The sequence below is a fragment of the Lissotriton vulgaris genome, chromosome 6 (assembly GCF_964263255.1).
Source record: "Lissotriton vulgaris chromosome 6, aLisVul1.2, whole genome shotgun sequence".
Lineage (NCBI taxonomy): Eukaryota > Metazoa > Chordata > Amphibia > Caudata > Salamandridae > Lissotriton > Lissotriton vulgaris.
The window spans coordinates 1,860,638,976-1,860,662,109 of NC_141694.1; the positions used below are offsets into that span (position 1 = coordinate 1,860,638,976).

At 45.9% G+C, this 23,134-nt stretch overlaps 1 protein-coding gene across 7 annotated transcripts in view; it reads right to left on the bottom strand.

Moving 5' to 3' along the window:
• Positions 1 to 23,134, bottom strand: part of LOC147709671 (uncharacterized) — a 478,515-nt gene that overhangs the window by 67,195 nt on the left and 388,186 nt on the right. For 5 of the 7 annotated variants that reach the window (XM_086928188.1, XM_086928184.1, XM_086928186.1 and 2 more), the window contains 4 exons: positions 22,873 to 23,019; positions 14,776 to 14,922; positions 10,027 to 10,173; positions 1,730 to 1,876 (listed from right to left, as the gene is read on the bottom strand). In XM_086928188.1, the coding sequence (XP_086784314.1) occupies positions 1,730 to 1,876; positions 10,027 to 10,173; positions 14,776 to 14,922; positions 22,873 to 23,019 (588 nt within the window). The remainder of the gene's footprint in view (positions 1 to 1,729; positions 1,877 to 10,026; positions 10,174 to 14,775; positions 14,923 to 22,872; positions 23,020 to 23,134) is intronic. The other 2 variants (XM_086928187.1, XM_086928183.1) reach the window with 2 other exon arrangements.

Consider the following 23,134-nt stretch of genomic DNA (forward strand, 5'->3'; position numbering starts at 1 on the left):
ATTCCAAAATGCCCTTAAGGAATCGCAAATTACCACTAACTTCTAGTTGGTGGTAAGTTGCGATTTCCTTTAAAAATGCACATTTCAGCATTTTTCAAAGCCACATGTGCACCCATGCATATTTCAGGGGTGCAACAGGGTGTCCTTTGGACACCCTTGCACCCTTGAAATCATTTTCAATTCGCGATTTTCAAATTGCGAATCGCAACATTGAGAATACCTTCCCATTCATTCCTATGGGCCTCCTGGCCCATAGAAATGAATGGGAAAGTATTCCTTAATTGCAATTCGCAATTTGCAAATCGCAATTAAGGAATACTAAGAGTTCGCTAAAGTACAGCAAATGTGTACATACATACCAATGTGCGATTCTGAAATAGCGATTTCTTAAAAATCGCTATTTCAGAATCGCATATCGGTACCTTCATACATATGGCCCCAAGACTGGTAACCGAGAGGTGGGAAGGGGTTATTGTTTGGCAGAAGCAAGGACTTTTTGCACTTAGACGGATTGGTTTGCTGTATTTATTGATTAGTTTAAATGGTGATATTGTTTGTCTCGAATGCACTGCTTTCAGGTATTTTTTAAAGGAAAATGGAGAAAATGTTGTTGGGCATGTTGTTTCACAAACTGAGAGGGGTACAATGATCGAAAACGTATGATTTCAAAGGCACAAGTATAGAAGGGTCTGATTCAATTATGTTTTGAACAACAGGTTTAGATGTTCTTTTTCTGTTTGTTTCAGTTACCCCTGACAAAGGTCTAAAGAGAGGCTGAAATGCATTGGGTGGAATTTTGTGGGGTTCTGGAATATGAATTATATATCTCTACATGCTTAACCCCTTCGATGCTGATGACGAGCTCAGCTCGTCATCAGCCACGGGGGGCGTGTGCGGATGACGAGCTGAGCTCGTCATCTTACGCAGCTTTTAGAAAAAAGCGGCGTAGGGGAAAAATAACCGCCGCAGCGATGCGGTTAAGTTGAAGCCCGGATGGGCACGCTGAAGGCAGTTGAAAATTAAACAATAAAACACCAATGAGAAAGTTGCTGTACTCGCAGTAATTTTGAGTGACTTCTAGCAAGTGTACTAAACATTTCGATGATTAATGAACAAATTGGAGTATTGATTGTTGAACTTGGTAAACGAGATATTGGTTAAATGTTAGGTGAAAATCCCTCACTTCGCAGTGGGACGGGCTGGCGCGTAATGCACGCGCCTTTGGGAACCCTGTAGTGTAGGAATAAGCATTGTTTCTTATAATGGCAGTTATTCTCTTCTTTCTTCCTTGCATAGTGCAGCTCTATGATCTGGTTCAGAGCTAACAGAAGAACCTCATGCGGGATGCAATTCTACGAGGTACGTCAAAGAACAAGTTTGATTGCATCTTACAAGAGCCCCTCACCTGATGCAGAGCTTCTACTGATAACTAGTTTGGAATGTCAGAGTGTGCATTTTAAAATCGAGCAATACTCTATGTACAGTGTCTAGGTGTTTTCCAAAACTTTCAGCAGGGCTACAATTAGGAGTGCATTTGGTAACTGTGTTACAATGTTAGTAAATTTAAAGGTCGGACTACTGACCACTGACCACTGAGATTCAGCTTTCGGCTTCCAAACAGATCTCTAGGGTGTGCACATCAAAACATTGCATTATCTAACAACCCGTGATAGGGTCTGAGCACTGAATCTTTGTCTTGTTCGTAGACAGTCAAGCACTTGTACTGTACCTGGGCGCACGGGGTCTGTACAATGAAAGCCACAGGATTGCTGGCAGCACTTCTGAATCCCACCACACTCCTCATCATTGTTGCAACTTCTGGGCAGAGGATCGATTAGGCAGGTAATATTTACCTTAGGGCAGTCACCTGGCTTATCTGTCAGTAAAACATTTGCAGAAATATTGAATGAGCTTATGATGCAAATTAATCACCAGCCGGAAAATACATAACCAACCGTTTATTGCATATGAGAATGGCACAATGTTGATGCACATGGATTTTCAGTAGCAAAAAGCATCCTATAAGTCTCAGAATACCTTATAAAATCAGAATTTACTAGTTTCAATCCTTGGTTGAAATTATTAACATAGTAAATAAAGAGATGTGTACATCTCAACCTCCATTCATCACAGTCCCAGTTAGAAACACCACTATTGTTTGTTACAATAATTCAATAAAATATTGTATTCGTGGAAGGCCTTCTACTTCAATACTTTCCGTGGATCATTTCTACTGTAAATGTAATAAATACAGTAGATTTGACACAACATTTTGCTATTAATCTTTTCAGCAGTGAGAGTATTCACCACTCCTCACTTTTTGATTAGCTTGAGTTGATATTGCATGTAACTGTACAAATATTTTCAAAATAGATTTAATACTTTTTCTCCCAACCTATCTAATCCTTTGAAATTGTGATCCTAGGTATTTTGATCTCCAAAGGCCCTTTCTCTTTCATCTTTGTGAGTGCCTTTTTGTCTTGTATGTATGTTGTCAATCAAACAGGTGTAATGGTGTGTGACTTTGAGCGTCGAGATGGTGGTGCCACTCTTAGTGTGCTCTGGACCCGTACATCATTCACTCATATCCCTGCTAGTCTCAGGAGCGCTGGACACCACAAACTACTCCTGTACTTGCCTGTGGGTGCCACACAGAAATCCTGCTTCCGCTAGACGTCATGATTGTCTCCTGGGGCTGTGGCATCTGGCCTGCCCACACACAAGATGGCTGCCCCATGGAAAGGCTGCACTGAGGGTCTGTGACCCAGGACCACTGGCGCTCTGAGGAGTGCTTGTGTGGTCGGCTGAACGTTTCCATGGCCCCCAGCTGTGCTGCCTCCATGACTTCTGTGGCCTGGGACGATGTGGAGCCCACTGGACTGCCGCCAACATTCTTGCCATAGAGGCCTATCCGAGGCCTGCTGCTCTTATCACAGCACAAGCCTTGATTGGCTGCTTCTGGCCACGACCTCTGACTCCAGATGATAGCCTGTGGAGGGGGCGGGGTGGGGCCTGGTGAGCCGCACAGATCCTTATTGTTGGAGCGGGGTCAGGTTGGAGGATCTCAGCCCCCCCCTTTGCTGACTATACCTGCCTGCGATGTCTGGGCTTCTCTAGACCCATGACCGGGCCAGCCTATGAGGGTGGGCCATTCTGAATAGGCCTTCTTGCCCTTGTCCTGCCTTGCTCCCTGATGGCCTGCTGGTAGCTGATCCCCAGGAGGTTCTCGGCAGGGCGGTGATTGAGCAGGTGAGGAGGCTGCGTGGGGGGGCTGGTAACAGTGTTAAATTCCTGAGAGAAGTGGGGCACCGTAAGAGACTTGCTAATCGTCAAGGACCCCTCCTGTGGTGGATCCAGGTACTGGATTCCCTGGGGGCTGGTGCCGAACTGGAGGCACAGGGTGGATGGAGTAAAGCCTCCTTATTCCTGGGCCCACACTAGCCCCATATCACCTGCACTGCCGGGGTCACTTTCCACACACAACCTGCTGATTTGAAGATGATGGGGGGACTTCCTGGTTGCATCCCCTGGCCCCGACTAATTACCTGAACCATCATGTAGCTCCTGATGTGTGGACTTCCATCCAAGTGCTAAGGTCTTGTTCCCATGCAAGGATAAGACCCCATGGACTGGGAGGAAGGTGGCCTGTTAGTGGATCACGCACAGGACCCCTGGCAGCCATGACGGACTTTGAGGTGTTGGACTGAGGATCCTTCCGGTGCATCGCTCTTTAGGCCTCATAACCCCCATAGCACCACAAAGCCCCTAAGACGACAGGTTACCGTCTATATTTGCCTGATCGAGATGCCATTGAGACACCATTGCCTTCCGTGCAGCCACATATAGTGGAACTCATTCTGGGTTGGGAAGCTTCCTACTGGATAGCTGGTGGTGTGTAAGAGGGGTGTTGACCCTGACCTTCCTAGCCTATGCAATGGTCCCCTGATCAAGAGGTGTTGCCTCCTCTTTGAATTGGTCTACCTCAATGGGGAGCATCTCCCTCCCCATGTGCTCAACATGGGCAAGGAAAAACTATTAAAACTTCCTCCATCTCAAACCTGCATAGACCAGAATATCACAGGTTGCTCCACCTCTGAATACGCCATCCCGGCTATAAATCCTTTAATGGAGTGGTATCTGTCTACCATCCTCCAGGCTATCCATTCCTCTCAGGACTCTGTCGAGACCAAGATAGGGGAATTGCTTGTCGACATTGGTTCTCATCAGACAAGACCCCTGAAAACCGACGACCAGGATCTCTGCTGTGGAATCCTGCACATCCTTGGTGGAAGATGATGTTGGGAAACTGAAGGTGCAAGTCTCCAGGCTACTGACTCACACCGCTGAGCTCCATTGACGGGCCCAGAGACACTATCCTGCAGGAGGCCCATTCTCTACCCAGCCTCTCCTACCAAGGGAACGAGATATTGATCTTCTTGACTACACCAAAGAGGTGCAAGCCCAACATCGCTCTTATACAGAAGCATTGCAAAAGCTCTGGGATCTCAACCTTCCATACAGGCTCCTGTATCCCGCTCGACTCAAAGTGGTTTTCTACAACAAAACCTACTTCTTTGACATCCCGGAGGAAGCCTGAACCTGGGCCACAGAGGAGCAGTCTTCTGTGTCCACCGCTCTGCCTCAGCGGATGCAGGACCCAGAATCCAGTTTAGGTGAGCCGGGCAGATGGTCCGACGTCCTGCCTGTCAATCACCTGATTAATACTGACCTCCCACGGAGCCCGGTGATTGGAGACTGAGGCCACACTGACTATGGAGAAAACCTCTCGCAGGCAGCACACATATGGGCTGTCCCAAACTCCTGAACTTTCATGATCCTGCAGCTAGGAGTGGTCCACCACTCCACTCCGAAGTTCACAGTGTTGGCTTTTAGTTTTCTTTTTAGGGCCACAGATGCTTCAGGGAATAAAGCATGGGGTGGGAGGTTGGTATAGGGGAATGTTGGGGACTAGGTTTTATGTTCTTGCCTTTCTTCTCTCTGAGTTCAGCTTGTGACACAATACTTTTCCACTGTGCACTTACAGGTCGCTTGACCAAGAGGCACCTCCCTTCCTATTCCGTCAGCCCGACGCCTGGTAGCCTACCCATACCCGAGACAGATACACCCATCCTCCTCACCAATCACAGCCATTACAGAGCCTTAACTTGACTTTAAACCTCTCCATATCCTTTTGTGAAACTTTAACGGGCATATTGACTGTGCCAAATGCACCACAGTTCTAAAATACTCTTAACTGTTCCTTCCCAATGCTTTACAGCTGCAAGAAACATGTCTTCTGGGCAATCACTGCCTGTTCCTGATGCATCTAGGGTATGATAGGTTTTTCCACACACGGTTTACACGAGGGTTCAATGGCATAGCAATCCTCTTATTCCATTCCTACCTAAAGATCCCCAGGGGAAGTTTTTGGCCCTCATAGTAACACTGAGTAGTCATACCCTTAATCTTGTTTCAACATATGTGCACCTGGCAACTCTTCCCTTCGAGACCTCTCAACACTACTGTTGGCCCGTCGATAAGGGTTGACAGTAATAGGGGGAGACTTTAATGCAGTCTTTGCTCCGGACAGTGATTCCACCGGGATCCCTTCTCATCAACGCTGCACAAACGCTAAACATCTCTTACAATGGGCCTCCAGGTTTGTCATGTTCGATGAGTAGAGAATATGGAACTCTTGCCTGCTCCAATACAACCACATTTCTGCATGCTCACCACACTCACTCCTGCATTGACTCAATACATTCATGCCTGCAGTTAAATACTGTGCAGTCACTGATATTCAAATCCTTGCTAGGGAATCTATGACCATGTTCCCCTCCTCCATTTGGGAGGTCCCACTGGAGCTCTCCGCCCTAGCTGGTGGCTGAACGCTTGGTTTCTCCAAGACAGGGACTATAAGAAGGCCCCGGGAAACAAAGTTGAGCTTTACTTTCAGCACAATAAATGCATGGTCCGGTGCCCCAGTACCCTGTGGCAGTGGGTAAGACCACCATCAGGGGGGGTTCGATAAAGGCTACCTAAAAAAAAGCATAGGGCCAAGAGGACCATCTCTCCAAGCTGGAGGCTCAGATCATCCGTCTGGAGCACACCAAGGCCACAGATGGCTGAGGTGACACACCTTGGCAATTTTAGCTCCTGTGGGAAGAAATCCTTCATATCACTCTGGACACGGCCCAAAAGATGTGGAGAACTTCCACAACCCGAATCTATGTGTAGGGAGACAAAAATGTCAAACTCTTTAATTGTCTTGCCTCCAACCCCTTAGAAAATCGAATAATCCTAGAGATTGTGGACACTGAGGGTCAGTCTCAGGGCGTCTCAGCCTCCATTGCACAGACCTTCACTGAATACTACCATCACCGCTATTTGGCAGCCTCATTTGTGGAACTGGAACTCAGTCCCCATTTGATATGGATGATACCGCTCCCACAACTCTCGGGCGCCAATGTCCAATTACTTGATCAACCTATCTTGATAGATGAGATGGAGGGGGCTATTTCCGCCGTTGTGTCTAGGAAGTCCTGAGGCCCTGATGGGTACCTGAAAGAGTACTACAAAGCCTTTTAGGGTACTCGATCTCAACTACTCCACACCCTGTATATGAAAGTAGCGAAGAACTGTACTTTCCCAGTAGATATTGACATTGCCACCATTGTGGTGATTCACAAAATACACCCTGCATCGTCCCCCTGCTTTGACTACCGTCCGATCTCCCTCATAAATACCGAGGTTAAAATGTATGCCACGGTCCTAGGAACTCGTCTGAAACAGGTGATCCACACCCTGATCCACCCGGACCAGAATGGCTTCCTGCCCCACCGCAGCACAAGACACTGCCTTCAGTTCCTCCGCATGGCAATGGCCCATCATTGTCTCCTCCCAACTTGCAAGGCCCTGCCATTAAATCTCTTTTCATCGTACCACACTTTCTTTCTTTAGTTACGGTTGCTCGCCTGTTCTTAAGATGGCAATTCATCTCTTCTGTTGACTGAGTGAAATAACTCTGTGTTGCAGCCTGGATTGGGGGTATCATTTTATTGCTGAGCAATTTGTCTTAACTTAGGTGGGTTCTGCAGGCTGCTGCATGCTTTTGAGATGGGATTACTGTTTTATGAGTGTCGAAGAGTGTAACGGTACTCATGCTGTGGTGTGGGAATGATCAGGATGGATTAGTTTCTTACCTGTAATCCTAGTTCTCTTCCAGGGGTATCCTCATGAAAGTCATAAGCACATGAATATTCCCGCCCATGGGCGGGACCCCGGAACACATATATTATATATATGTAGCTCTACATATATGTATATATACATATATAAACATACAATGCAGTCGTCTCTGGAAAAGCTTATCAATGCTGCAATAGAATTCTTTCCACATAAAACATTTCAATAAAGCAGAGAGAAAGAAGAACCTTCGAAAACTGCTTTATTATACAGTACAAAAGTTAATCCTGCAGGGAAAGTGAAAGCATTGTCAGCCCATAGGCTGCATTGTAGAAAAACCATAGAGTAGAAAGCTAGAGGGAGGGTGAGCTTAGCAGCTGATGTGAAGATAAGACAAAGAGAATACACAGTTATCATAGAGAGAGAGAACGTAGAGGAGGTGATAAGGTCACAGACCGCGGCATTCAAGGCAGAGTGGTCACTATTACAGGTTTGTGAAAGACAGGTTGTCATTAGGATTTATGCCCACATGCATCAAGCATTTTTGGAGTCGCAAACGGTGCGATTCCTTAAAATCGTCCGTTTGCGATTCCAAAAATGCTTTTTGAGATGCATCATTGGTTTTAGTTGAAAATCGCTAATTTTGCGATTTTCTAAAATGCAATTGCATTCAAGGAATCACAATTTTGCGATTCCTTAAATGCAATGCATCATTCTTTAAAAAATTGCGATCTTGAATATTGCAAGTGCAAATTACCACGAGGTAGAACCTCGTGGTAATTTGCGAAAAATGTCTAAAATGCTCTAATTTGCATTTTAAACACTGTCATGTTACAGACACACATGTCCTTAGGACATGTGTGTGTGAAACATCCATTTTAAAATACATTTCAAGGGTGCAGGGGGGGGTCCTTTGGTCCCCCCCTGCACCCATGGAATGCATCAACATTTGCTAATTCCAATTTGCGAATTCGCAATTACCATTGATTCCTATGGGCCTTTTGGCCCATAGGAATCAATGGGAATTGCGAAATCGCAATTTTGAATTCGCATAATATTTGCGATTCGGTAAAAATTGCGATTTTGGAAACGCAAAACGGGAGTTTGATGCATGTGGGCATTAGACTGGTAACCGTGAGGTGGGTAGGGATTATTGTTTGGCAGAAGCAAGGACGTTTTGCACTTAGACGGATTGGTTTGTTGCATTTATTGATTAGTTTAAATGCTGATATTGTTTGTCTCGAATGCACTGGTTTCAGGTATTCTTTAAAGGAAAATGGAGAAAATGCTGTTGGGCATGTTGTTTCGCATACTGGGAGGGGTTCAATGATCGAAAACGTATGATTTCAAAGGTACAAGCATAGAAGGGTCTGATTCAATTATGTTTTGAACAACAGGTTTAGATGTTCTTTTTTCTTTTTCTTTCAGTTACCCCTGACAAAGGTCTAAAGAGAGGCTGAAATGCTTTGGGTGGAATTTTGTGCGGTTCTGAAATATGAATTATATATCTCTACATGCTTAAGTTGAAGCCCGGATAGGCACGCTGAAGGCAGTTGAAAATTAAACATTAAAACATCAATGAGAAAACTGCTGTACTCGCAGTGATTTTGAGTGACTTCTAGCAAGTGTACTAAACATTTCGATGATTAATGAACAAATTGGAGTATCGATTGTTGCACTAGGTAAAAGAGATATTGGTTAAATGCTATGGGGAAAACCTCTCACTTCGCAGTGCAACGGGCTGACGCGTAATGCACGCGCCTTTGGGAACACTGTAGTGTAGGAATGAGCATCGTTTCTTATAATGGCAGTTATTCTCTTCTTTCCTCCTTGCAAAGTTCAGCTCCATGACCCGGTTCAGAGCTAACAGAAGAATCCCATGCAGGATGCAATTCTTCGAGGTACATCAAAGAACAAGTTTGATTGCATCTTCCAAGAGCCTCCAACGTTATGCAGAGCTTCTACTGATAAATAGTTTGGAATGGCAGAGTGTGCATTTTAAAATCGAGCAATACTCTATGTACAGTGTCTAGGTGTTTTCCAAAACTTTCACCAGGGCTACAATTAGGAGTGCATTTGGGGCCAGATGTAGGTCACCCAATACCGGTCGGTAGCGGCCAAAATTACCGAATTTTGGCCGTTACTGACCGGCATTGGGCTTTTCAGATGTAGGTGGCATTTTTGTAGGATTCAGTATTTTACCGAATCGGTAATTTAAGGATTCAGTTAAATACTGAATTCTTAACATACCGATTCGGTAAATTACTGAATCTAGGAAGTAGGGAGCACTCAAGTCAGTGCATTCCTCAGTTAAGGATTCGTTATTTACCACCAACTACAAGTTGGGGTAAATAATGAAAACCTTTAAAAAAGCATCTTTGTTTGCTTTTCCACCAGTGCCATGTTGCAGACATACATGCCTTTAGGGCATGTATGTCTGCAACATGGGCACTCATACACAATTGAGGGGTGCAACAGGGTGTCAAAGTGACAACCTGCCACCCTTCAATGTTTTCCCCCTTTTACGGAATCTTACCGATTCGGTAATTTTTACCGAATATTTACCTACATCCCATTTTCCAATTCTAAAATACCGAATCTGTATGATTCGGTATTTTAGAGTCGGTAAAATGGGATTTCCTATTTCTGGCCCTAAGTAACTGTGTTACAATGTTAGTAAATTCAAAGTTCGGATTACTGACCACTAAGATTCAGCTTTCGGCTTCCAAACAGATCTCTAGGGTGTGAACATCAAAACATTGCCATATCTAACAACCCGTGATAGGGTCTGAGCACTGAATTTGTGTCTTGGTCATAGACAGTCAAGCACTCGTACTGTACCTGGGCTCACAGGATCTGTACAATCAAAGCCACAGGATTGCTGGCAGCACTTCTGGATCCCACCACACTCCCCGTCATTGTTGCAACTTCTGGGCAGCGGATCGATTAGGCAGGTATAATTTACCTTAGGGCAGTCACCTGCCTTCTCTGTCAGTAAAACATTTGCAGAAATATTGAATGAGCTTATGATGCAAATTAATCACTTCAGAAAAATACATAACAAACCGTGAATTGCATATGAGAATGGCACCATTTTTTTGCACATAGATTTTCAGTAGCAAAAAGCATCCTATAAGTCTCAGAGTACCTTATAAAAACAGGACTTACCAGTTTCAATCCCTGGTTGAAATTATTAACATAGTGAAAAAAGAGATGTGTACATCTCATCCTCCATTCATCACAGTCCCAGTTAGAAACACCCCTATCGTTTTTTACAATAATACAATAAAATATTGTATTCATGGAATGCCTTATACTTCAACACTTTCTGTGGATAATTTCTACTGTCAATGTACTAAATACAGTAGATTCGACACAACATTTGCTATTAATCTTTTCAACCATGAGAGTATTCACCACTCCTCACTTTTCGATTAGCTTGAGTTGATATTGCATGTAACTGTACAAATATTTTCAAAATAGATTTAATACATTTTCTCTGAACCTCTCTAATCCTTTCCATTGTGATCCTAGGTATTTTGATCTCCATAGGCCCTTTCTCCTTCATCTTTGTGAGTGCCTTTTTGTCTTGTATGTATGTTGTCAATCAAACAGGTGTAATGGTGTGTGGCTACGAGCGTCAAGATGGTGGCCCCACTCTAAGTGTGCTCTGGACCCTTACATCATTCACTCATATCCGTGCTAGTCTCGGGAGCACTGGACACCTCAACCTACTCCTGTACCGGTCTGTGGCTGCCTCGCAGAAATCCTGCTTCTGCTTGACACCACAATTGTCTCCTGGGGCTGTGGCATATGGCCTGCCCACACACAAGATGGCTGCCCCATGGAAAGGCTGCACTAAGGGTCTGTGACCCAGGACCACTGGGACTCTGAGGAGGGCTTGTGTGGTCGGCTGAACGTTTCCATGGCCCCCAGCTGTGCAGCCTCTGTGACTTTGTGGCCCGGGACGGATTTGGAGCCCACTGGACTGCCGCCAACCTGCTTGCCATAGAGGTCTATCCGTGGCCTGCTGGTCTGCTGCTCGTATCACAGCACAAGCCTCGATTGGCTGCTTCTGGCCACGACCTCAGACTTCAGATGATAGCCTGCGGAGGGGGGGGGGGGGGGTGGCCTGGTGAGTCACACGGATCCTTATTGTTGGAGCAGGGGTCAGATTGGAGGATCTCATGCCCCCCCAATTGCTGACTATACGTGCATGCGATGTCTGGGCTCCCGCTAGACCCGTGACCAAGCCAGCCTTTGGGGGTGGGCCATTCTGAATTCGCCTTCTTTCTCTTGTCCTGCCTGGCTCAGCGATGGCATGCTGGTAGCTGATCCCCAGGAGGTCCTCAGCAGGGTGGTGATTGAGCAGGTGAGGAGGCTGGGGGATGTGGTAACAGAGTTAAATCCCTGAGAGAATTGGGGCACAGTAAGAGACTTGCTATCTGTCAAGGACCCCTCCTGTGGTGAATCCAGGTACTGGATTCCCTGGGGGGTGGCGCCGACCTGGAGGCACAGGGTGGATGGATTGAAGCCTACTTATTCTTGGGCCCACACTAGCTCCATAACACCTGAACTGCCGGGGCCACTTCCCAAAGACAACCTGCTGATTTGAAGATGCTGGGGGGACTCCCTGGTTGCATCCCCTTGCCCTGGGTACTCACCTATTACCTTAACGTGGCTCCTGATGTATGGACTTCCATCCAAGTGCAAAGGTCTTTCTCCCCATACAAGAATTAAACCCCATGGACTAGTAGGAAGGTGGACTGATAGTGGATAATGCACAAGACACCTGGCAGCCATGACAGACTTTGAGGTGTTGCACTGTGGATACTTCCCGTGCATCACTCTTAAGGACTCGTGGCCCCATAGCACCACAAAGCCCCTAAGACGACAGGTTACTGCCCATATTTACCTGATCGAGATTCCATTAAGACTCCATTGCCTTCCCTGTGGCCACGTATAGTGGAACTGGTTCCTGGTTGGGAAGCTTCCTGCTGGATAGCTGGTGGAGTGTAAGAGGGGTATTGACCCTGCCCTCCCTAGCCTATGCAATGCTCCCCTGACCAAGAGTTGTTACCTCCTCTTTGAATTCCTCTACCTCAATGGGGAACAACTCCCTACCCACGTGCTCACCACGGGCAAGGATAAACGAATAAAACTTCCTCCATCTCAAACCTGCATAGACCAGTATATCACAGGTTGCTCCTCCTCTGAAGACGCCATCCCGGCCATAGGTCCTTTAATGGAGTGAGATCTGTCCACCATCCTACAGGCTATCCATTCCTCTCAGGACTCTGTAGAGACCAAGATAGGGGAATGGATTGTTGACATTGGTTCTCACCATCCAAGACCCCCGAAACAAGATGGTCAGGATCTCTAATGTGGAATCCTGCACATCCTTGGTTGAAGCTGATGTTGGGAAACTGAAGGTGCAAGTCTCCAGGCTACTGACTCGCACTGCTGAGCTCCATTGACAGGCTGAGGATACTGAAAATCACTCCTGCCAGAACATTCTAGGCTTCATTGGCATTCCGGAGAGAGTGGAACTAACGCAAGCTGGGACCGTCCTGGAGAGCTGGATTAGATCCTAGATGCCCTAGGATCGCTTCTCGGCATGGTTTGTTGTTGAGCAGCCTCAGTGGGCTCTCGTGCCCAGACCTCTCCTGGGGGCCCCACACAGACGAATGATCGTCTGAGTGCTCAACTTTAAAGACAGAGACACTATCCTGCAGGAGGCCCATTCTCTGCCCACCCTCTCCTACCAGGGGAACGAGAAATTGATCTTCTTGACTACAGCAAAGAGGTGCAAGCCTAACATCGCTCCTATACAGAAAAAATGCAAAATCTCTGGAATCTCAACCTCCATACAGGCTCCTGTATCCTACTTATTTGACACCCTGTGGGAGTCCTGAACCTGGGCCACAGGAGAGCAGCCTCTCAACCAAGAGGTGGCCGCATACACCTCCCCCTCATGAACATGCACGTGCACTGCAGCAGATGAGACTCCCAGGCCTCAGAGGAGGTGTACACACTCCTGTAGAGGCAAACATGCCAGGAGAGTGGCTTCCTGATTACCTTCCCCTGTAGTACAGAGGGCACACAGGTCTTCTGTGTCCACCGCTCTGCCTCAGCCAATGCAGGACCCGGAATCAAGTTTGGGTGAGCAAACTTAGAAATCATTCTCAATTAGCGATTTTCAAATTGCGAATCGCAAAATTGAGAATACCTTCCCATTCATTCCTATGGGCCTCCTGGCCCATAGAACTGAATGGGAAAGTATTCCTTAATTGCGAATCGCAATTTGCTAATCGCAATTAAGGAATACTAAGAATTTGCTAAAGAAAAGCGAATTTGTACATACATTCCAATGTGCGATTCTGAAATAGCGATTTCTTAAAAATCGCTATTTCAGAATCGCAAATAGGTACCTTCATACATATGGCCCTAAGACTGGTAACCAAGAGGTGGGAAGGGGTTATTGTTTGGCAGAAGCAAGGACTTTTTGCACTTAGATGGATTGGTTTGTTGTATTTATTGATTAGTTTAAATGCAGATATTGTTTGTCTCGAATGCACTGGTTTCAGGTATTTTTTAAAGGAAAATTGAGAAAATGTTGTTGGGCATGTTGTTTCACAAACTGGTAGGGGTGCGATGATCGAAAATGTATGATTTCAAAGGCACAAGTATAGGAGGGTCTGATTCAATTATGTTTTGAACAACAGGGTTTTATGTTCTTTTTCTGTTTCTTTCAGTTACCCCTGACAAAGGTCTAAAGAGAGGCTGAAATGCATTGGGTGGAATTTTGTGCGGTTCTGAAATATGAATTCTATATCTCTACATGCTTAAGAGAAGCCCGAATGGGCACGCTGAAGGCAGTTGAAAATTAAACAATAAAACACCAATGAGAAAGCTGCTGTACTCGCAGTGATTTTGAGTGACTTCTACCAAGTGTACTAAACATTTTGATGATTAATGAACAAATTGGAGTATCGATTGTTGAACTTGGTAAAAGAGATATTTGTTAAATGTTAGGGGAAAATCCCTCACTTCGCAGTGCGACGGGTTGGCGCGTAATTCACGCGCCTTTGGGAACCCTGTAGTGTAGGAATGGGCATCGTTTCTTATAATGGCAGTTTTTTTCTTCCTTTTTTCTTTACAAAGTGCAGCTTTATGATCCGGTTCAGAGCTAACTGAAGAATCCCATGCAGGATGCTATTCTACGAGGTACATCAAAGAACAAGTTTGATTGCATCTTACAAGAGCCTCCCACTTGATGCAGAGCTTCTACTGATAACTAGTTTGGAATGGCTGAGTGTGCATTTTAAAATCTAGCAATACTCTATGTACAGTGTCTAGGTGCTTTACAAAACTTTTACCAGGGCTACCATTAGTAGTCCATTTGGTAACTGTGTTACAATGTTAGTAAATTCAAAGGTCGGACTACTGACCATTGAGATTCAGCTTTCGGCTTTCAAACAGATCTCTAGGGTGTGCACATCAAAACATTGCATTATCTAACAACCCGTGATAGGGTCTGAGCACTGAATCTGTGTCCTGTTCGTGGACAGTCAAGCACCGGTACTGTACCTGGGCTCACAGGGTCTGTACAATCAAAGCCACAGGTTTGCTGGCAGCACTTCTGGATCCCACCACAGTTCTCATCATTGTTGCAATTTCTGGGCAGAGGATCGATTAGGCAGGTAATATTTACCTTAGGGCAGTCACCTGGCTTATCTGTCAGTAAAACATTTGCAGAAATATTGAATGAGCTTATGATGCAAATTAATCACCAGCAGAAAAATACATAACCTACCATGAATTGCATATGAGAATGGCACAATGTTGTTGCACATAGATTTTCAGTAGCCAAAAGCATCCTATAAGTCTCAGAATACCTTATAAAATCAGAACTTACTAGTTTCAATCCTTGGTTGAAATTATTAACATAGTAAATAAAGAGATGTGCACATCTCAACCTCCATTCATCACAGTCAGAAACGCCCCTATTGTTTGTTACAATAATTCAATAACATATTGTATTCATGGAAGGCCTTATACTTCAAAACTTTCCGTGGATCATTTCTACAGTCAATGTAATAAATACAGTAGATTTAACACATTTGCTATTAATCTTTTTAGCCTTGAGAGTATTTACTACTCCTCACTTTTTGATTAGCTTGAGTTGATATTGCATGTAACTGTACAAATATTTTCAAAATAGATTTAATACATTTTCTCTCAACCTCTCTAATCCTTTCCATTGTGATCCTAGGTATTTTGATCTCCATAGGCCCTTTCTCTTTCTTCTTTGTGAGGGTCTTTTTGTCTTGTATGTATGTTGTCAATCAAACAGGTGTAATGGTGTGTGGCTACGAGCGTCAAGATGGTGGACCCACTCTAAGTGTGCTCTGGACCCTTACATCATTCACTCATATCCCTGCTAGTCTCAGGAGCATTGGACACCACAAACTACTCCTGTACCTGCCTGTGGCTGCCTCGCAGAAATCCTGCTTCTGCTGGACACCATGATTGTCTCCTGGGGCTGTGGCATCTGCCCTGCCCACACAAAAGATGGCTGCCCCATGGAAAGGCTGCACTGAGGGTCTGTGACCCAGGACCACTGGGGCTCTGAGGAGGGCTTGTGTGGTCGGCTGAACGTATCAATAGCCCCCAGCTGTGCTGCCTCCATGACTTTTGTGGCCCGGGACGGATGTGGAGCCCACTGGACTGCCGCCAACCTGCTTGCCATAGAGGCCTATCCGAGGCCTGCTGCTCTTATCACAGCACAAGCCTTGATTGGCTGCTTCTGGCCACGGCCTCTGACTCCAGATGATAGCCTGCAGAGGGGGTGGGGTGTGGCCTGGTGAGCCGCACAGATACTTATTGTTGGAGCAGGGTCAGGTTGGAGGATCTCAGCCCCCCTTTGCTGACTAGACCTGCCTGCGATGTCTGGGCTTCGCTAGACCCATGACTGGGCCAGCCTATGAGGGCGGGCCATTCTGAATAGGCCTTCTTGCCCTTGTCTTGCCTGGGTCCGCGATGGCCTGCTGGTAGCTGATCCCCAGGAGGTCCTCGGCAGGGCGGTGATTGAGCAGGTGAGGAGGCTGCGTGGGGGGGCTGATAACAGTGTTAAATCTCTGAGAGAAGTGGGGCACCGTAAGAGACTTGCTACTCGTCAAGGACCCCTCTTGTGGTGGATCCAGGTACTGGATTCCCTGGGGGCTGGTGCCGAACTGGGGGCACGGGGTGGATGGAGTAAAGCCTACTTATTCCTGGGCCCACACTAGCCCCATAACACCTGTACTGCCAGGGTCACTTTCCACACACAACCTGCTAATTTGAAAATGATGGTGGGACTTCCTGGTTGCATCCCCTGGCCCCGACTAACTACCTAAACCCTCATGTAGCTCCTGATGTGTGGACTTCCATCCAAGTGCTAAGGTCTTGTTCCCATACAAGGATAAGACCCCATGGACTGGGAGGAAGGTGGCATGTTAGTGGATCACGCACAGGACCCCTGGCAGCCATGACAGACTTTGGTGTTTTGATCTGAGGATCCTTCCGGTGCATCGCTCTTGAGGCTTCATAGCCCCCATAGCACCACGAAGCACCTAAGACGACAGGTTACCGTCCATATTTGCCTGATCGAGGTGCCATTGAGACATCATTGCCTTCCGTGCGGCCACGTATAGTGGAACTCGTTCCTGGTTGGGAAGATTCCTGCTGGATAGCTGGTGGAGTGTAAGAGGGGTGTTGACCCTGACCTTCCTAGCCTATGCAATGGTCCCCTGACCAAGAGATGTTACCTCATCTTTGAATTGGTCTACCTCAATGGTGAGCATCTCCCTCCCCATGTGCTCACCATGGACAAGGAAAAACTATTAAAACTTCCTCCATCTCAAACCTGCATAGACCAGAATATCACAGGTTGCACCACCTCTGAAGACGCCATCCCGGCTATAAATCCTTTAATGGAGTGAGATCTGTCCACCATCCTCCAGGTTATCCATTCCTCTCAGGACTCTGTCGAGACCAAGATAGGGGAATTGCTTGTCGACATTGGTTCTCATCAGACAAGACCCCTGAAAACCGACGACCAGCATCTCTGATGTTCAATCCGGCACTTCCTTGGTGGAAGATGATGTTGGGAAACTGAAGGTGCAAGTGTCCAGGCTACTGACTCACACCGCTGAGCTCCACTGACGGGCCCAGAGACACTATCCTGCAGGAGGCCCATTCTCTACCCAGCCTCTCCTACCAAGGGAACAAGATATTGATCTTTCTTGACTACAGCCAAGAGGTGCAAGCCCAACATCGCTTTTATACAGAAGCAATGTAATAGCTATGAGATCTCAACCTTCCCTACAGGCTACGGTATCCCGCTTGACTCAAAGTGGTTTTCTACAACAAATCCTTCTTCTTTGACATCCCGGAGGAGGCCTGAACCTGGGCCACAGAGGAGCAGCCTCTCAACCAACAGATGGCTGCAAACACCTCCCCCTCACAAACATGCATGTGTGCTGCAGCAGATGAGACTCCCAGGCGCCAGAGGAGATGTACTTGCTCCTGCAGAGGCCACAATGCCAAGAGAGTGGCTTCCTCATTACCTGCCCTTGCAGTACAGAGGGCACGCAGGTCTTCTGTATCCACGGCTCTGCCTCAGCGGATGCAGGACCCGGAATCCATTTCAGGTGAGCTGGGCAGATGGTCCGACATCCTGCCTGTCAATCACCTGATTAGTACTGACCTCCCACGGAGCCCGGTGATCGGAGATTGAGGCCACACTGACTATGGAGGAAACCTCTCGCAGGCAGCACACGTATGGACTGTCCCAAACTCCTGAACTTTCATGATCCTGCAGCTAGGAGTGGCCCACCACTCCACTCCGAAGTTCACAGTGTTGGCTTTTAGTTTTCTTTTTAGGGCCACAGATGCTTCATGGAATAAAGCATGGGGTGGGAGGTTGGTATAGGGGAATGTTGGGGACTAGGTTTTATGTTCTTGCCTTTCTTCTCTCTGAGTTCAGCTTGTGACACAATACTTTTCCACTGCGCACTTACAGGTCGCTTGGCCCAGAGGCACCTCCCTTCCTATTCCGTCAGCCCGACGCCTGGTAGCCTACCCATACCCGAGACAGATACACCCAACCTCCTCACCAATCACAGCCATGACAGAGCCTCAACTTGACTTTAAACCTCTCCATATCCTTTTGTAGAACTTTAACGGGCATATAGACTGTGCCAAATGCACCACAGTTCTAAAATACTCTTAACTGTTCCTTCCCAATGCTTTACAGCTGCAAGAAACATGTCTTCTGGGGAATCACTGCCTGTTCCTGATGCATCTAGGGTATGATAGGTTTTTCCACACCCGGTTTACACGAGGATTCCATGGCATAGCAATCCTCTTATTCCATTCCTACCTAAAGATCCCCAGGGGAAGTTTTTGGCCCTCATAGTAACACTGAATGGTCATACCCTTAATCTTGTTTCAACATATGTGCACCTGGCAACTCTTCCCTTCGAGACCTCTCAACACTACTGTCGGCCCATCGATAAGGGTTGACGGTAATAGGGGGAGACTTTAATGCAGTCTTAGCTCAGAACAGTGATTCCACCGGGATCCCCTCTCATCAACGCTGCACAAACGCTAAACATCTCTTACAATGGGCCTCCAGGTTTGTCATGTTCGATGTGTAGAGAATATGGAACTCCCGCCTGCTCCAATACAACCACATTTCTGCATGCTCACCACACTCACTCCTGCATTGAGTCAATACATTCATGCCTGCAGTTGAATACTGAGCAGTCACTGATATTCAAATCCTTGCTAGGGAATCTATGACCATGTTTACCTCCTCCTCCATTTGGGAGGTCCCTCTGGAGCTCTCCGCCCTAGCTGGTGGCTGAACGCCTGGTTTGTCCAGGACAGGGACTATAAGAAGGCCCCGGGGAACAAAGTTGAGCTTTACTTTCAGCACAATAAATGCATGGTTTGGTGCCCCAGTACCCTGTTGCAGTGGGTAAGACCACCATCAGAGGGGGGTTCGATAAAGGCTACCTAAAAAAAAGCAGAGGGTCGAGAGGACCATCTCTCCAAGCTGGAGGCTCAGATCATCCGTCTGGAGCACACCAAGGCCACAGATGGCTGAGGCGACACACCTTGGCAATTTTAGCTCCTGTGGAAAGAAAGTCTTCATATCACTCTGGACACGGACAAAAAGATGTAGAGAACTTCCACAACCCGAATCTATGGGTAGGGAGACAAAAATGGCAAACTCTTTAATTGTCTTGCCTCCAACCCCTTAGAAAATCGAATAATCCCAGAGATTGTAGACACTGAGGGTCATTCTCAGGGCGTCACAGCCTCCATTGCACATACCTTCACTGAATACTACCATCACCGCTATATGGCGGCCTCATTTGTGGACCTGGGACTCAGTCCCCATTTGATATGGAAGATACCGCTCTCACAACTCTCGGGCGCCAATGTCCAATTACTTGATCAACCTATCTTGATCGATGAGATGGAGGGGGCTATTTCCGCCGTTGTGTCTAAGAAGACCCCAGGCCCTGATGGGTACCTGAAAGAGTACTACAAAGCCTTTTAGGATACTCTATCTCAACTACTCCACACCCTGTACATAAAAGTAGCGAAGAACTGTACTTTCCCAGTAGATATTGACATTCCCAGCATTGTGGTGATTCACAAAATACACCCTGCATCGTCCTCCTGTTTTGACTACCGTCCGATCTCCCTCATCACACTGAGGTTAAAATGTATGCCACGGTCCTAGCAACTCATCTGAAACAGGTGATCCACACACTGATCCACCCGGACCAGAATGGCTTCCTGCCCCGCCGCAACACAAGACACTGCCTTCAGTTCCTCCGCATGGCAATGGCCCATCATTTTCTCCTCCCAACTTGCAAGGCCCTGCCATTAAATCTCTTTTCATCGTACCACACTTTATTTCTTTAGTTACGGGTGCACGCCTGTTCTTAAGATGGCAATTCATCTTTCCTGTTGACTGAGTGAAATAACTCTGTGTTGCAGCCTGGATTGGGGGTATCATTTTATTGCTGAGCAGTATGTCTTAACTTAGGTGGGTTCTACAGGATGCTGCATGCTTTTGAGATGGGATTACTGTTTTATGAGTGTCGAAGAGTGTATCGGTACTCATGCTGTGGTGTGGGAATGGTCAGGATGGATTAGTTTCTTACCTGTAATCCTAGTTCTCTTCCAGGGGTATCCTCATCAAAGTCATAAGCACATGAATATTCCCGCCCATGGGCGGGACCCCGGAAAACATATATTATATATATGTAGCTCTACATATATGTATATATACATATATAAACATACAATGCAGTCGTCTCTGGAAAAGCTTATCAATGCTGCAATAGAATTCTTTCCACATAAAACATTTCAATAAAGCAGAGAGAAAGAAGAACCTTCGAAAACTGCTTTATTATACAGTACAAAAGTTAATCCTGCAGGGAAAGTGAAAGCATTGTCAGCACATAGGCTGCATTGTAGAAAAACAATAGAGTAGAAAGGTGAAAAGCTAACTCACATGAGGCATGATGGGAGCTAGGGGTCATGGCTGCCTTAAAGGCACGGAGCCCGTTTTCTGTTACTGTTGTGTGAGTTAGCTTTTCAGCTTTCTACTCTATGGTTTTTCTACAATGCAGCCTATGTTTTCCGGGGTCCCACGCATGAGCGGGAATATTCATGTGCTTATGACTATTGATGAGGATCCCCTGGAAGAGAAAAGATCAGTTCAAATGGCTATAAATAGAAAGGATTCTGGAGGGTGAGCTTAGCAGCTGATGTGAAGATAAGACAAAGAGAACACGCAGTTATCATAGAGAGAGAGAACGTAGAGGAGGCGATAAGGTCACAGACCCGCGCATTCAAGGCAGAGCAGTCACTATTATGGGTTTGTGAAAGACAGGTTGTCATTAGGATTTAGACTGGTAACCGTGAGGTGGGAAGCCATTATTGTTTGGAAGCGAGGACTTTTTGCACTTAGACGGATTGGTTTGTTGTATTTATTGATTAGTTTAAATGCTGATATTGTTTGTCTGGAATGCACTGGTTTCAGGTATTTTTTAAGGAAAATGGAGAAAATGTTGTTGGGCATTTTGTTTCACAAACTGCGAGGGGTGCAATGATCGAAAACGTATGATTTCAAAGGTACAACTATAGAAGGGTCTGATTCAATTATGTTTTGGACAACAGGTTTAGATGTTTTTTTTCTGTTTCTTTCAGTTACCCCTGACAAAGGTCTAAAGAGAGGCTGAAATGCATTGGGTGGAATTTTGTGCGGTTCTGGAATATGAATTATATATCTCTACATGCTTAAGTTGAAGCCCGGATGGGCACGCTGAAGGCAGTTGAAAATTAAACAATAAAACACCAATGAGAAAGCTGCTGTACTCGCAGTGATTTTGAGTGACTTCTAACAAGTGTACTAAACATTTCGATGATTAATGAACAAATTGGAGTATCGATTGTTAAACTTGGTAAACGAGATATTGGTTAAATGCTATGGGGAAAATCTCTCACTTCGCAGTGCAACGGGCTGACGCGTAATGCACGCGCCTTTGGGAACACTGTAGTGTAGGAACAGGCATCTTTTCTTATAATGGCAGTTATTCTCTTCTTTCCTCCTTACAAAGTTCAGCTCTATGACCCGGTTCAGAGCTAACAGAAGAATCCCATGCAGGATGTAATTCTTCAAGGTACATCCAAGAACAAGTTTGATTGCATCTTACAAGAGCCTCCAACGTTATGTAGAGCTTCTACTGATAACTAGTTTGGAATGGCAGAGTGTGCATTTTAAAATCGAGCAATAGTCTATGTACAGTGTCTAGGTGTTTTCAAAAACTTTCACCAGGGCTACAATTAGGAGTGCATTTGGGGCCAGATGTAGGTCACCCAATACCTCTCGGTAACGGCCAAAATTACCGAATTTTGGCCGTTACTGACCGGCATTGGGCTTTTCAGATGTAGGTGGCATTTTTGTAGGATTCAGTATTTTACCGAATCGGTAATTTAAGGATTCTGTAAAATACTGAATTCCTAACATACCGATTCGGTAAATTACTGAATCTAGGCAGTAGGGAGCACTCAAGTCAGTGCATTCCTCAGTTAAGGATTCGTTATTTACCACCAACTACAAGTTGGGGTAGATAATGAAAACCTTTAAAAAAGCATCTTTTGCTTTTCCAACAGTGCCATGTTGCAGACATACATGCCCTTAGGGCATGTATGTCTGCAACATGTGCACTCATACACAATTGAGGGGTGCAACAGGTTGTCAAAGTGACAACCTGCCACCCTTCAATGTTTTCCCCCTTTTACGGAATCTTACTGATTCGGTAATTTTTACCGAATATTTACTTACATCCCATTTTCCAATTCTAAAATACCGAATCTGTATGATTCGGTATTTTAGAGTCGGTAAAATGGGTTTACCTATTTCTGGCCCTAAGTAACTGTGTTACAATGTTAGTAAATTCAAAGTTCGGATTACTGACCACTGAGATTCAGCTTTCGGCTTCCAAACAGATCTCTAGGGTGTGCACATCAAAACATTGCATTATCTAACAACCCGTGATAGGGTCTGAGCACTGAATTTGTGTCTTATTCATAGACAGTCAAGCACTCGTACTGTACCTGGGCTCACAGGGTCTGTACAATCAAAGCCACAGGATTGCTGGCAGCACTTCTGGATCCCACCACACTCCCCGTCATTGTTGCAACTTCTGGGCAGCGGATCGATTAGGCAGGTATAATTTACCTTAGGGCAGTCACCTGCCTTCTCTGTCAGTAAAACATTTGCAGAAATATTGAATGAGCTTATGATGCAAATTAATCACCAGCAGAAAAATACATAACCTACCATGAATTGCATATGAGAATGGCACAATTTTTTTGC